This window comes from Peromyscus leucopus, chromosome 20, assembly GCF_004664715.2.
Source record: "Peromyscus leucopus breed LL Stock chromosome 20, UCI_PerLeu_2.1, whole genome shotgun sequence".
Classification (NCBI taxonomy): domain Eukaryota; kingdom Metazoa; phylum Chordata; class Mammalia; order Rodentia; family Cricetidae; genus Peromyscus; species Peromyscus leucopus.
In genome coordinates, this window is record NC_051080.1 from 15,422,400 (window position 1) to 15,438,412 (window position 16,013).

Sequence of the window (16,013 nt, forward strand, 5' to 3'; positions counted from 1 at the left end):
TGGATCTTTCCTGTGATGAATATGTAATGTCCTTCTTTATCTCTTTTGATTGATTTTAGTTTGAAGTCTATTTTGTTGGATATCAGTATGGCTACCCTGCTTGTTTCTTAAGACCATTTGATTGGAAAGTCTTTTCCCAGCCTTTTATTCTTAGGTAGTGTCTGTCTTTGAATTTGAGATGTGTTTCTTGTATGCAGCAGAAAGTTGGGTTCTGCTTTCGTATCCATTCTGTAAGTCTATGTCTTTTTATAGGTGAATTAAGTCCGTTGATATTAAGGGATATTAACGACCAGTGATTGTTCATCCCTGTCATTTTTGGTGGTAGTGTGTGTGTACTTCCCTTCTTTGGGGTTTACTGTTGTGGCTTTATCTATTGCCTGTGTTTTCAAGTGTGTATCTGACTTCCTTAGGTTGGAATTTTCCTTCTAGTGCTTTCTGTAGGGCTGGGTTTGTGGATAGGTATTGTTTAAATCTGGCTTTGTCTTCGAATGTCTTGTTCCTTCCGTCTATGATGATTGAAAGTTTTGCTGGGTATATTAGTCTGGGCTGACATCCATGGTTTCTTAGTGTCTGCATTACATCTGTCCAGGTCCTTCTGGCTTTCAAAGTCTCCATTGAGAAATCGGGTGTTATTCTGATGGGTTTACCTTTATAGGTCACTTGGCCTTTTTCCTTGGCTGCTCTTAATATTCTTTCTTTATTCTGTACATTTAGTTGTTTAATTATTATGTGTCGAGGGGACTTTTTTTGGGGGTCTAGTCTGTTTGGTGTTCTATAGGCTTCTTGTATCTTCATAGGCATTTCCTTCTTTAAGTTGGGAAAGTTTTCTTCTATAATTTTGTTGAATATATTTTCTGTGCCTTTGAGTTGGTATTCTTCACCTTCTTCTATCCCTATAATTCGTAGGTTTGGTCTTTTCATGGTGTCCCAGATTTCTTGGACATTTTGGTTCATGACTTTGTTGGCTTTAGTGTTTCCTTTGACTGATGAAACTATTTCTTCTACTGTATCTTCAATGCCAGAAATCCTCTCTTCCACCTCTTGCATTCTGTTGGTTATACTTGCATCCGAAGTTCCTGATCTTTTACTCAGGGTTTCTATTTCCAGCATTCCCTCTGTTTGTGTCTTCTTTATTTTTTCAATTTCCTTTTTCAGTTCTTGGCCTGTTTCCTTTGTTTGTTTCATTGCTTTTTCATGATTTTCTTTCAGTGTTTTATTGTTTTCTTCCAGGACTTTAATGTTTTCTTCCAGGACTTTAATGTTTTCTTCCAGGAATTTATTTTTTTCTTGGAGGGCTTTATTGTTTTCTTCTAATTTGTTTGCTCTTTCCTCTAGTTGTTTATAGCGTTCTTCCAATTTCCTTGTCTTTTCCTCTACACAAGCCTCTACCTTCTTCATGAAGTTACTCATAAGGCTACTTTCTTCTGCTTCTTCCAATTTTTGGTGTTCAGGTCTAGATGTTGGAGGCGGGCTAGGTTCTGGTGATGCTGTATTGCTCTTCATTTTGCTGTATGTACTTCTGCCTTGACGTCTGCCCATCTCCTTGTGGTTCTTTCTTCGTCTTATCAGTGTACTTGTTTCAGAAAGAGCTGACAGATTAAGGAAGACTCTCTCTTTTGTCCAAAAGGGAGTTCTCTTGTCCAACTCTCTGGTCCAGAAGGGAAGTCCGGGGCAGGCTCTGGTCCAGAACGGCAATCGGGAGCAGGCTGGGAGCTGGGGGCCGGTCTCTAAGTCTCAGGAAGTGGCTGGAGTCGCGGGCAGATGGGCGTGGGGGCAGGGCGCGGAGATTGCAGGGGCTGCCGGGGGGCTTGGAAAAGGGGATCCTTCCCGGTGGGGCTAGAAGGGGAGCTGCCCGGTAGCCAGAACCTGGTGCCAAGTTGGGCAGGTCTTTCCGGGGTGGCTGGTACCCAGGGATTGGGTCCGGGTTGGACCTGCGTACTCACCTCTGGACCAGAAGGGAAGTCTGGGGCAGGCTGGGAGCTGGGGGCCGGTCTCTAAGTCTCAGGAAGTGGCTGGAGTCGCGGGCAGATGGGCGTGGGGGCGGGGCGCGGAGATTGCAGGGGCTGCCGGGGGGCTTGGAAAAGGGGATCCCTCCCGGTGGGGCTAGAAGGGGAGCTGTCCGGTGGCCAGAACCTGGTGCCAAGTTGGGCAGGTCTTCCCGGAGTGGCAGGTGTCCAGGGATGGGGTCCGGGTTGGATCCGGGTACTCACCTCTGGACCAGAAGGGAAGTCTGGGTATTTTGTTTTGTTTTTATTTTCTGAGACAGGGCTTCTCAGTGTAGCCCTGGCTGTCCTGGAACTCGCTCTGTAGACCAGGCTGGCCTCAAACTCACCACGATCCTCTAGCCTCTGCTGGGATTAAAGGCATGCGCCAACACTGCCTTGTGTTAGGGGTCATTATTTAACTCAATCATTTACCTTAGTGTTTGGTAAACACCCAGAGGGATCAGAACTCCTCTGCACTCCCTCATTAATCTGATCAAATGTTGCCCCATTGGCCTGACAAGTCCCTGGTGATGAGAACTGGGTTATTTCCAGCCGTCTGCTGTTATGATGACCAGCCTTTATTTGAGGATGAGCACCTGAGAGAGGGACTCTAGAGATAGCACATGTGTCTGGACCCTTAAGTCCTCACCAGAGAGCTTTCTAGCACGATTTTTCCAGAGCATGGCAAAGCCATGGATCACCAATTTGATCTTTCTCAAGATGCTTCCCTTGTTAAAGCCACATTTGCATAAAAATCCTTGTTTCCCTCAGTCCTTGGACACACTTTCTCACGGACTGTGCGCCTGCCTGCAAGGTCCTCTCCTTATATTCCGCCATCTGTTCCATCCTCTTGCTGTGTGATGGGACTTCCCTGTGCTAATGGCAGAGGCTGCACATCTGCTTCCTTCCCTTCCAGACAGGAAAGCTCCTCTTTGTGGGACACACATAGCTTTTGCTTTTATGCATGAATTTATATTTCAGTTTTTGAGACAGGGTCTTGTTGTATAGTCCAGGGCAGCCTTGAACTTGAGATCCTCCTGCCTGGGCCTCCTGAGTGCTGGGATCATGGGCTCACATCATCATGCCAGTCAGCACTATGTCCTTTATGGGTTAACATTTAGTTGCCCTGTATTTCTGTGGGATGGTGCTGAAAGCCATCCATCTGGTTGCTCTGTGGATATTTCTGAAGCACCCTTGCTATCTGAAGTGCACTTTATTGCCTCTGGCCCCTGGACTCGGGACAAGGACTCTTGCCCTGTCTTCTTGTTCTCTCTTATTGCCTCTCCCTCACCAGCATCCGGTGTTCAGATCTCTTTGCTGGTAGGTCTGGGCCCATGACTTTCCTTCAGCCAAAGGCTCTTCAGAGCCAATTCCAGTATCAGGAGTGTGTTTCCTGCAGATATATAATTGACACTTGTGGTCTCTCCTACCCTTTACACACCTTCAGCATGAGCCACAGGAGTCCCACAAGATCTTAACCTGCCTATGGTTGTTGGATTGGAGGGGTGGAAGGAACACAACCCAGGTCCTTCTTATGCTCACTTGTAAAATGCAAGCTAGCAGAATTGATTGAACTGGAATGTTCTGGTTCAGAGTACTGAAACAAGAAAGCATGTTTGGATTTCCAGGGCTCAGTGGTCAAGTGGTTCTGACTCTGTGGATGCCTTAGACAGGGAAGAATTGGCAGGAATCTGCATGTGGACCTGCTCACGTCTTGGGGAGAATTGGCGAGTCTGCCTGTGGACCTGCTCACGTCTTGGGGAGAATTGGCAGGAGCCTGCCTGCGGACCTGCTCACGTCTTGGTCTTTCATTGTAGTCCTATGATGTGCTGCTCCTGCTCTTGCTGCTGGTGCTGTTGCTTCAGGGGGGCCTCAACACTGGCACAGCCATCCAATGTGTGAGCTTCAAGGTCAACGCCCGGCTACAGGCTGCATCCTGGGATGCCCAGACCTGTCCCCAGGAGCGCCCAGCAGGGGAGGTAAGTGGTCTGCCTTCCCAGGATGCTGGGGTCCTCAGAGTAATGGACCCCTTCACTAATGTTCTTCAGTATTTGTTGTGATGGTTTTTTTTTCTTTATTTGCGGTTTTAAACACCCAAGAGAAATGGAGAAATAAAGTTTGAACTAGGTTATTTTTTAAAAATGAGCACAAATCCACTCATGAAAAAAAGCCATGGCCACAGGGCTTCCAGCTGTGCTTTCACAGACACAGAGAAAGCCTTTCCTAGACGCCCACAGAAGATGCCCTGCTCTGCAGGGGAGGGCTGCCCCTGCCTGGCATGTGGAGCTCCGGCATCTAGACATTCCAGTGACCAGTGGGCCGGGAGTAGCCAGTCCGCAGTTATCTGGATGATACTCTTCCTAACCCCCAACCCCCACCCCATCCTAAGTTCTGATGCCCCCGCAACTGAGGTTGGGCCTGCTCCCTGAGCCAGCTTGTCCCTGTAGGGTCTTCTAAGACAAACTTGCCCACTGCCATCAAGGAAGTGACCACTAAGTACCTGGTTGTTCTGTGCCCAAGGAGATGTTCAGGCAGGTCCTGCCTGGCAGGTCTTATCTTTGTCTTGGGACAAGTGAAGTCTACCTGGGTCTGTGTCCTGACCAGCAGGCCTTAGAGCCACGTGAATAAATTGTTGTTGCCAGACTCCAGAACTATCCATCTTTGGAACTCTGAATAAGTGTGCAAGCTAGAGTTACTTTTTCTCGTGTCTGGAGGCGTGTCTCAGCCTCAGTTGTCCACTTCTTTTGCTGCCAATTACACAGCCATCTTAAAACCTGCCCCACTGGACACCTGCCGACACTCTGGAAGAGTATGTGGGCATTTCTAAGATGGTCTGTCCCTTGTCTAGCATCCTCTCCCTCAGTTCTTTCACAAGTGTAGAAGCTTGCATCCAGGAACCCAAGATGCTGCACAGACGGAGCTGAATCCGCCTGCCTTCCAGTCTGGCCCCAATGAGGTAACACTGTCCTGTCTCTCACCACAGGTGGCCAGAAGCCCCCTGAAGGAGTTTGACAAGGAGAAAGCCTGGAGAGCTGTGGTGGTACAAATGGCCCAGTGACTACAGGACAGGGAGGCCGAGTCTTGGTGTCTGCCTGGCCTCCGGCATGTTCAACCGTACAGACTCTAACCATCCTGCAACAACTGCTTTCTAACACTCTTTCCCTCCTGTGAGGGCCGGCCAGGCTGCTGCATGGTTTTCACTTTCTGTAGTGGTTTAACTTTGGAACAGGCGAACGTTGAAGGTTGTGCCCTGTCGGGAGGGTCAGATCTGTACTTCCCAGGTGACCCTGCTGGCCTAGGTCATCCTTGTTCTCCAGCCCTCTTCACTCCCCGATTTGATCCTTACTCACACATAGGGCCTGATATTTTGGCCTCAGGGCATTCCCCTGCCTCCGCATGCTTGCCGCAGTGCGGGGATAGTTTGACTGTGAGAGTCACTTTGGCTTTGGTGAAAATCATGGCCAACAGATGGTTTGTATACCACCCCCCAAACCCCAGAGATCACCGGGATTCTCTCAACTGACAAGAGCACCGAGGAATCCACAGTGAGTTGGGCCCCTTGTAAAACTGAGAACCGTTTTAGGAACTGCTTTCCTGCCTGTGCACTTTCACTGAATCTGTTTTGTTCTTCCGGGAGGTGAGCGGCAATGTTCCTTACTGAGCTGGGGTGTATCAGTGGGTTCCAAGGAGGCTAATGGAAAGACGAGAGGTGCATTTTGTGCCCCCCAAAGAGCTGCCAGGGCCAGGGAGATAATGAAAACCCTTCTAGACTTCTTACTAAATGCACATGACCCTGACTGCCAGGACTCATGAAAAGTGCAGTTGTTATTTTTAGTCAGAGAAACGCAAGTAAGGCACCTGGAAGGTAGAAAGTCCGAAGCCAAGCAGCTCCATCTCCAGCCTTGGGGAGTCCCGGTCCTATCTTCATCCTCTACGGCTCCAGAGGGCTGGGGCCTGCACCACATTAGCACCAGGAGAGGTCCTCCGGCCTGCATATGTGCAGAGCCCTCCAGGCTTTGGGCCTGCTGCAGCTCGGCTGCACATTGTTGGGTAGAGAGGGAGCCGAGGGGAAACTGGGGTGGCAAGCCATCTGCGAGGAGACCGGAGACTTGAATGTTCAGGACCAGAATGGGGCAGCGGGAGATTGCTGCTGGCTTGCACTTTCTAATTTTAGAGAGCTTAAAAAACAACTCATATAAATGGGGTCTAAAAATTGTCACTTGTATACTTTTGTTTGGTATAGTTTAATATGCTTGGGCAATAAATGCTAACATGCAAATGTGATCATAGCCTGTTAAATGCTTCTGAAAAGAAAGAAAGAAAACAAACAAACCAAAAAACCAGGGATGAGAAGTAGGACCTTTTGAGTGGAAAGCCATTTTTAATTTATTCTTTGATGTGTATGGTGAGTAAAGCCTGGATCACCAGTCAGGGAGAAGCCTCCTACACCTGAGAGCAAGACCTATGAAATAAAGATGCCTTTGATCCAGCAGTTCTCATCCTTCCTAATGCCACGACCCTTCAATAAAGTTCCTCATGTCCTGGTGACCCCCAACTATAATATTATTTCACTGCTACTTCATAACTGTAACTTTGTTACTGTCATGACTCATAATGTAGATATCTGATACGCAGAATATCCGATATGTGACCCCTGCAAGGGGGTCATGATCCACAGGTTGAGAACCACTGCTTTAAACCAAATGAAAATGATCTCAAGTTTAGGCTTTAAAACAATGACAAGGCCGGGTGGCGGTGGCGCACACCTTTAATCCCAGCACTCGGGAGGCAGAGCCAGGCGGATCTCTGTGAGTTCCAGGCCAGCCTGGTCTACAGAGTGAGCAAGATCCAGGACAGGCACCAAAGCTACACAGAGAAACCCCCGTCTCGGAAAAACAAAAACAATGACGACTTGGATGGATGGATGATGGGTGGGTGGATGGGTGGATGGGTGGATGGATGATGGATGGGTGGGTGGATGGGTGGATGGATGATGGGTGGATGGATGGATGGATGATGGGTGGATGGATGGATGGATAGGCCTTCCTTAACACAGCCCAAAGTGCCACATAGGGAAGCTGGACAAAGACAGGAACTGACCTGTTAAGGCAGCGAGTGGCACTGGCTGTAGGGAAGGGACAGCCTGGGAACACCGAGTGCACAGCACAGGTACCCCACTAATGAACCTAGGTACCACAGCCACCCTGACCTCGAGGAGACACTCTCAGCTGGCGAAGGGACTGGGGAGAACACCTGCCTGGAAGGACCCTGGCACTCCATCTCCACCTCTGACCTATGTGGAGGCGTCTTGTGAACAGCAAGGGAGCCAGGAGGGAGGAAGCCGAGGGTGGGGCAGGGTGTGACTCCCTGGTCTTTGTGACTTGGTGTAGTCTGAGTGCTAGGGTTGTCTGTGTGACCCTGACAGGTGCGTGGGAGATGTGGAGCGGGAACTCATGACCCTGGCGGGGATAGCAGGCACTTGAGAGCTAACCCTGATGCATGGCCCGCACTGTCAGGAGCCTTAGTCCCCGCCCCCGTCCCCGCCACGGCATTGGCCATTCCTCGGACCGCAGCATGGGACTAGATCCAGAACCAAAGCTCAGTGTGAGTGCCAGCAACGGTGTCCGGACTCAGTCCGCTCCTCGGGTATCGACTGCGCACCGCAGCCATCGGCCTCCCCACACGCGCAGCCGTCTGCAGCCCCTTCTGCCTGTGCGTCCGCGAAGCCCCACACCCCGAGTAGGGCGCCACTCAGGACGCCGCAAGCCAGGCCACCAGCGCCATCGGTCTGCACAATGCGCCGCGCAGCCAGGGGCCGTTGCCCGGGGCGACCACAAGACGCCCAGCCGAGAGGCTCGTGGCTCCTGCAGAGCCGCACGCGCTTCAGGGCGGGTCCCAGGTGAGCACTGTTTGCCCTCAGACACGCCAGGCCCGTCCTCGCTAGCGCCCAGGTCCCCCTCCCACCCCGCGTTCGGAACCCCGCCCCGCCCCCCTCCGATTGGAATCCCCAGGCTTCGCTCCTTAGAACCGCCGAACTTTCCCAGCCTTATACCCTGTCCGCTTTCACCCCACCCTGCCTTTTCAACCTTCTTTCCTTCACCTTCCCATCTCCTTCCAAACTCCGTAACTGCCTCCCCTTCGACCCTACACCTGTGTCCCAATTTCTGACCTGTCTCCCTACCTTGACCTCCCCTTCGTAGCTCCAGACTTGTATTCCACCCCTGACTGGTTCTCCCACTCAGACCTCCCTAACTCGGCCCCAAATCTCTCTCTTCAACCCCGGGCTTTCCCTCCTTAACCCTGAGCTGTCCTCTACTCTAATTTACCCATCTCACTCTCAGACCTGTCTCCCACTGGCCATTTGACTTCTCACCCCCAAGCCTCCAGCTCATGACATGTCCCCTTACCCCAGACCTCTCTCCCAGACCACCCTCCCACACCTCGGGCCTCAGAACCCCACCCTTGCTTCCCTGGGTATGTCTGACCTCTCCACCCTTGTCAGCAGGGGCTGGGGGCCAAAGGAACCAGCTACTCGAGGCGAGCATGGAGAATGGCGAAAGGAAGAAGCCGTCTTCCACTTTGCCCGATGAAGATCACAAAGAAGAAAATAGTCCGTACCATTTGCATTCCGCATTTGCAGTCAGCCCTATTCAAAGCAGCAGGCATAGGGGTTTGGGGAGAGAGGAGGAGGCCCAGATTCTGCTGCCTCCTGGGGTCCTGGGGTTTCTGAGGACTGTGAAAATCACATAGTGTTGGTCCTGGGAAACTGTTCTGGTAGTAGAGAGGGAAAGCTCTTTATTCAAGTGGATCCCTGCACTTGCCTTTCGGGCATGGCTCACGTTTATTGGCGAATACCAAAATACCTAAAAGTAAAATCACGTGTCATAGATGGGTACAACATTTAGTTTTCGAAGATATAGTTCAGGCTTACCAGCTGTGGTACTCCCCATCTGCCACACAGCTGGTGTTGGCCTTGACACTTGGACCATTCTGCGAGTGCTACCAATCTCTCTCTCTTACATCCATGATACTCCAGATCTTGGTTGCAGGTATTTCTTGTACATTTTGGATACCAGTTTTGTGTCAGATCAATGTATTATAAATACTCATGAGGATCTGTGGCTGGCCATTTTAGTCTTAATGATTGCTTCCCTAATCTTAACTTCTAAGAGTTTGGTTAGTTGGTTGGTTGGTTTTGTTTTTTGTTTTTGTTTTTCGTGACAGGGTTTCTCTTTGTAGCCCTGGCTGTCTTCGAACTGACTCTGTAGACCAGGCTGGCCTCGAACTCGGAGATCAGCCTGCCTCTGCCTCTGCCTCTGCGTCCCTAGTGCTGAGATTAAAGGCATGTTCCACCACTGCCCAGACCCCTTTCTTTCTGTTTTTGAGACAAGGTCTTACTATGTAGCTCTGGCTGGCCTAGAACTCACAAATGCCCACCTATCTCTGCCTCCCCAGTGCTAGGATTAAAGGTATGCACTGTATATGTCCTGGCTGGCCTGGAACTCACCATGTATATCAGATTGGCTTTGAACTCACATAGATCCACTTGCCTCTGCCTCTCAAGTGCTGGGATTAAAGAATGAAATCCCAATGCCCAGCCTGTGAATTTCTGGTTTTAATGAGACCTACTTAATGATCTTTTCATATATCACGAGAGCCCTTGTATCTTAAAGAGTCTACACACTTCCTTCCAGAAGGTAATACTCTTTTCTTTTTCTTTTAGCTTTTGTCATTCACTTCTTACATCTCAGGTCTGCCACCTAAGGGGACTGAGGAAGACAAGGCTTGGTACTCTCATCCCAAATTTGAATATTCAGTGGCTCAGCTTCTGCCTGGCAGTGTCTCTTTGGGGTCAAGCAGGTGTAGACCTTTTTGGGGGCCACCTATTCTATTATCCTGGTCTTTCTGCTCATCCTTTTTCTATGCCAGTGTCTTAATTCCAGAGGCTTTACAATTAAGTACTCCGAACTTGTCCTTCAAGGTTACTTAAGTTCTCTTGGACTTTTGCACTGCTGAGTACATTTTAGGACCTGATTAACTTCTATACATGTACATATCCTGCTGGAGCTGCGGTTGTTGTCTATGTTGAATTTATGGGTCAGTTTGGGGGAGAATTAACATCTTAATAGTAAATGTTCTAAAAATAGGAACATTTAGTTATCTAATTCTTCTCAGCAACGGTTTGTAGTTGTCATTGTACAAGTGTACAGTGTGTCTTTTGCTGGATTTACTCTGATACACTTGGTGTTTTTAAATGCTGCTATAGATGACATTTTAATTTTGTTTCCTTTAGTGTGTGTATGTGTTCATGTGTGCATGCATTGTGTGGAAGCTGATGTCTGTCACTGAACCTAGAATTCACCAGTTCAGCTAGACTGGCTGGCCAGCAAATCCCAAGCATCCTCTTGTCTCTGCCTCCCTCGTGCTGGGATTACAGGTGTGAGATATCATGCCCAGCTTTGGATGGGTGGTGGGGACCAAACTCAAGTCTTCATGCTTACACAACAAGCCCTATACCCACTGAGCCCTCTCCCCAGCCACTGGGTTTTGTTATCTAATGATTCCTTCTATGTGGAACTACAATTGATTTTCATGCACTGACGTATTTGGTGACATTGCTAAATATATTTACTACCTCTAGTAAGATTTGGATTTTCCATATGAACAATCTATAAATCTTTTCAGAACTTAGACTTTTTGTTTCAGTTTTTTGTGTTATTACATCAGTTAGCACGTCCAGTAAAACACTAGAAATGGTATATTAGATACTCTAATTTCCCTCCCCAACCTCAAGCGGAAAAGGTGATGTTCTATGAGCTTCAGAGGAAGTTTCCTTTCATTGCTGCCTTAAAAAGTTTTTGAGAGAGAGAGAGAGAGAGAGAGAGAGAGAGAGAGAGAGAGAGAGAACAGAAGCCAGAAGAAGGCATCTGATCCCTCAGAGGGATTATAGGTATTTGTGAAATGCCTTGTAACATGGGCACTGACTGGGATATGAACTCTGGTCCTCATGATTGAGCAGCAAACACTCCTAACCGCCGAGCCATCTCTCAGCCTTTTAAGTAAATAATTACCAACTGTTGTGTTTTTCTTCTGCATCTGGTGAGGTCATAGTGTTAATCTTATTTGTTGTTTTATGTTGTGGAATATTAACTGGGCAAAGATGTGTTACGTTTGCTTATGCTGCAGACTGCTACTGTTACTGTGTAAAGGTGTGTTACTTTTGGTTATACTGCATTTGTTTAATGATGTAAAGATGTGCATTTAACTATGTAAAGATGTGTTGCATCTGTTGTACCTTGCCTGCCTAAGGCACCTGATTGGTCTAATAAAGAGTTGAATGGCCAATAGCTAGGAGGAGAAAGGAGAGGTGGGACTGGTGGGCAGAGAGAATAAATAGGAGGAGAAATCTAGGCTCAGAAAAAAAAGGAAGAAGGAGAGAAGCAGGAGAGAACAGGGAATACACCCGGGGTAAGAAGCCAGGCAGACACCAGACAGACAGACATAGAGAAGCAGTAAAAGTAAGATATCCAGAAGTGAGAAAGGTAAAAAGCTCTGAAGTAAAAGGTAGATAAAGGGAAACAGGTTAATTGAAGTTAAAAGAGCTGTCCAGAAAGGAGCCTAAGCTAGGCTGGGCATTCATAACCAATAAGTCACCATGTCGTGATTTTGGAGCTGGTTGGTGGCTAAAAGAAAAAAGTCTGGTACAGTTTTATATATTAATGTGGTGGATTGTGCTAATAGCTTTTCAAACACTAAACCAACTTTATACTCCCGGAATAAACTCCATGGTTGTGGGGTTTTTTCTCCCTGTCACTGGGTTTAATTTATGAAGGTGTTAGGGCTTGCGTCTGTCATTATGAGAGTGTGCACTATTCCTTTCCTGTAATGTCCTTGTCAGGTGTTGGTATTAACGGTATAGCCTCACGGTTTATATGACATTTTCCCCTTAAGCATTTGGGAAGACTGACTCGTGATGCCATCTACACCTCAAGTTTCATTTGGGTAATATTTTAATTATGGAATTAATATCTTGAACGGAAACGAGCTGATCTAGATTTCCTATTTATGTTAGTTTTCATGAATATTTCAAAGAAAGTGTTCATTTCATATGAGCTGTCAAAGCGTTAGCATGTAGATGCTAATAAAATCTTATTAATACCTGAATATTCACAGTCAGCGGCAATATCTCCTTTTTCATTCTAATGTTACTAACTTGTTTTTACGTATTTCTTCTTAACCTGTCTAGACAAGTTTGTCAGTTTAAATTTTCTTTTCTTTTCCTTCCTTTTTTAATTAATTTTTTTTTAACAACCCAAAGGCTCTTTCCCCTTTCCTCTCCTCCCAGTCCCTCCCTCCCCTCTTCTCTGCCCTCCCCATCCACTCCTCCTCCATTTCTATTCAGAGAAGGGCAGGATATCAACCAAACACGGCATATCAAGTTAAAGGCTGGACAAGGCAGCCCATAAAGGATAAGGATCCTAAAACCCGGTAAAAGAGTCGGAAACAGGCCCTGCTCCCACTGTTAGGAGTCCCACAAGAAGATCAAGCGACACAACTGTAACATATATTCAGGGGATCTATGTCCGTCCCGTGCAGGCTCCCTGGTTGTTGGTTCAGTCTCTGTGAGCCCCTAGGAGCCCAGGTTAGTTGATTCTGTGGGTTTTCTTGTGGTGTCCTTGACCCCTGTGGCTTCTACAATTCTTCCTCCCCATCTTCTGCAGGATTTCCCCGAGGCCCACCTAATGTTTGGCTGTGGGTCTCTTCATCTGTTTCCATCGGTTGCTGGATAAAACCTTTCTGTTGACAATTGGGCTAGGTGTCAATCTATAAGTATAGCAGACTATCACCAGGAATCATTTTATTGATTTTTTTTCCTTTTTTTTGCCAGTTGTGTTTGGTTCCATCCTAGGTCTCTGGGATACCCAGCCTCTGAGAGCTGGTCCTCCAGGCAAGTGTCAGGGGTGGGCTCCCTCTTGTGGCATGGGTCTCACGCTGGACCAGTCATTGGTTGGCCACTCCCACAATTTCTATGACACCTATACTGCAGCGCATCTTGCAGGCAGGACAAATTGTAGGTTGAAGGTTATATGGCTGGTTTGGTGTCCCGATCCTTCTACTGAAAGTCTTGCCTGGTTACAGGAGACGGCCAGTTCAGGCTTTGTATCCCTCATTGCTAGGAGTCTTAGCTAGGGTCGCCTTCATACACTCCTGGGAATTTCCATTGCACTAGATTTCTAGTTTGTCTCCAAGATGCCCCATAATTCCAGTTGTCTCTCCCAGTACTCTCCCAATCCATCCTCCTTCTACCTGGTCCCTCCTGTTCCGGTCCCCCAATCTACTTCTCCACCTGTGATGCCTATTTCCCCTTCCCAGGGAGGTTCATACATCCCCCCCTTTGAGCCCTCCTTATTGCTTAGCTTCTCTGGATCTGTGGGTTGTGGCATGGTTGGTTATTCTTTATAGCTAATATCCACTTTTAAGTGAGTACATACCATGTTTGTCTTTCTGGGTCTGGGTTACCTCACTCAGGATGATCTTTTCTAGTTCCATCCATATGCCTGCAAATTTCATGATGTCATTCTTTTAATAGTTGAGTACTATTCCATTATGTAAATGTACCACAATTTCTTTATCCATTTTTTTTTGGTTGGGGGACATTTAGGTTATTTCCAGGTTCTGGCTATTACGAATAAAGCTACTATGAACATAGTTGAGCAAGTGTTCTTGTGGTATGGCAGAGTGTCCTTTGGATATATGCCTAGGAGTGGTATAGCTGGATCTTGAGGTAGATTGATTCCCAATTTTCTAAGAAACTGCCATATTGACTTCTGAAGAGGCTGTACAAGTTTATACTCCTACCAGCAGTGGAGGAGTGTTCCCCTTGTTCCACATCCTTGCTAGCCTTTGTTGTCACTTGTGGTTTTAGCCATTCTGACAGGTGTAAGATGTGTGTGCACCATGTGTATGCACCATGTGTGTACAGTGCCTACTGAGGCCCGAGAGCATCAGATCTCCTGGAACTGTAATTAGGAATGGTTGTGAGCAGCCTCATAGGTGCTGGGAATGAACTGAGCCCAGATTCTCTGGAAGAGCAGTCAGTGCTCCTCACCACCAAGCCATCTCTCCAGCCCCGTTATGCCTATTTTTCAATGTTACAAAAATATCTCCTTTTGTCTTTAGTAATGATTATTATTATTATTGTTTTCCAAATATATATATAAAACACTACATATTTACTGTCTCTAAAAGGACATTTTGACATAAACTAATACTTTTTCCACTTCCATAACATTCACAAAAACCCTTTAATAAAAATCAAATCCTAGAATATATCTGTATCTTCCTGGCTTCCCTCAAAATAACTTCACAGTTGGTTTCTTTGTATCTGGATCTGCTGGATCACACGCTGTTCTGACTCTTAGTTATCTTTGCTCCGGGAGGGTGCACCTTCTCATCTGGGTTTTCAAGGTATGAACTTTCCACCTAGGATGCCCCTGCTCTGTGGGGAGCCTTATGTTGATCTTTGTTCCATGCTGCCTTCTCATGGTAAGGTGTATCACCTGTCCCTCTTGGCCTTGAATGTGCCCTGAGTCTGCAGGGCACAGCTGTTGCTTCAACTGGACTTTGCTGGATGCCTTGGGTGTGCTCGTTTTCACATTATCCTCGCTTGTTTGCTGTCCTTAGCCGGCATCCCACAGTATTAGTATCTCCAATAGGCTGGGCTCTCCACTGAGACTAAGGCTACGCCTTACCTATGGCCTCTCCTGGTCTCTCTTCAGGGTGACTCTGACCCTGCCACACAGTGCCTAGGTTCAGCTGCTCTCTGTGACCCTTCATGCCTTCAACACTAACACCATGTGGGAAACTCTTCCACATTACCCAGTTCGGCTGCCAGCTTGAGTTGCAACCTTGGCCCTTGTGGTGAATCTCAGGAAAGTCTTCCGAGACTCAACGATGCCGGTCTCTTGTTAGTCACAGCTGATTTTTGAGCCCCAGCCAACCCTCATTGATGGTCCTGGGTAAAGCAAAGTTTTCACCGAAGTGGTTCTGGTCTCTTTGTTAATCATAGTTGATCCTCGGCTCCAGATGACCAGAAACCAGATTCTTAACTTAAAAATATCATATGAGCTGTGTGTGGTAGCACATACTTTAATCTCAGCACTTGGGAGGCAGAGGCCGGTGGATCTCTGTGATGACAAGTGACTTTGTGTGTGTGTGTGTGTGTGTGTGTGTGTGTGTGTGTGTGTGCACAGTAAGGCCAGAGGGTGGCATTGTGTGCCTTCTGCTATCACTCAGCACCTCATCCTTGGGATTGGGAGAAAGGTAGGTGAGCATGAACACCTGTCAATCACTTTTTATCTTTGTGGCCAGGATGCATCCCTGATTGGCTAGACTGCCAATTAGCTACCAAGCAAGTTCCAAACCTGCCTTCTCTGTCCCTCATGGTCAGGCTTACAGACATGCATGACCACACCCAGCTTTTTACATGGATAATGGGGATCCAAACCCCAGTCCTCATGCTGTGTGGCAGGCACTTTGCCAACTGGATCAACTCTTTAGTCTATACCCAAGATACCTGAAATCACTGGCAGTCAGTCTCTCCTGACCCCATCCCTCCAGTGAGTGACCTTGTCCTTTCTGGCTGGAAGTAGTATGACAGCTGGAAACTGGTGATTGGTATTGGTTGTTGGATTGACGTGACCTAGAGTCACCTAGGAGGGAAGTCTTCAGGCACAACTATGAGGAATTATGTCGTCTGGGTTAGCCTGTGGACGTGCCTGTGAGGGAGTGTCTTGATTAGGTTAACTGAGGTGGGAAGACATACCCTAATAGTGGGCAGCACCATCCTCTGGGCTCTGGGTCCTGAACTGTATAAAAAGGAGAAAGATGGATGAGTATGGCATTTGTCACTGTGTGCTCGACATCACATGTAATGTGCTCAGCTCACGGTGATGGTTTGTACCCTGGAAGTATGAACCAAAATAAATCCTTCCTCCATCCCTTAAGTTGTTTTTGTTGGGGTATTTT

At 47.6% G+C, this 16,013-nt stretch overlaps 2 protein-coding genes across 5 annotated transcripts in view; both read left to right on the forward strand.

Annotated features, from left to right (window-relative positions):
* Mlc1 (modulator of VRAC current 1) overlaps positions 1-6,474 on the forward strand; it is a 30,396-nt gene extending 23,922 nt beyond the window's left edge. For all 3 annotated transcript variants that reach the window (XM_028869137.1, XM_028869139.2, XM_028869138.2), the window contains 2 exons: positions 3,803-3,964; positions 4,969-6,474. In XM_028869137.1, the coding sequence (XP_028724970.1) occupies positions 3,803-3,964; positions 4,969-5,043 (237 nt within the window). In that variant the 3' untranslated portion in view covers positions 5,044-6,474. The remainder of the gene's footprint in view (positions 1-3,802; positions 3,965-4,968) is intronic.
* A 1,521-nt stretch (positions 6,475-7,995) lies between these two features.
* Positions 7,996-16,013, forward strand: part of Ttll8 (tubulin tyrosine ligase like 8) — a 47,738-nt gene continuing 39,720 nt past the window's right edge. The window contains exon 1 of one of the 2 annotated variants that reach the window (XM_037197457.1): positions 7,996-8,595. In XM_037197457.1, the coding sequence (XP_037053352.1) occupies positions 8,376-8,595 (220 nt within the window). In that variant the 5' untranslated portion in view covers positions 7,996-8,375. The remainder of the gene's footprint in view (positions 8,596-16,013) is intronic. The other variant, XM_028869134.2, reaches the window with a different exon arrangement.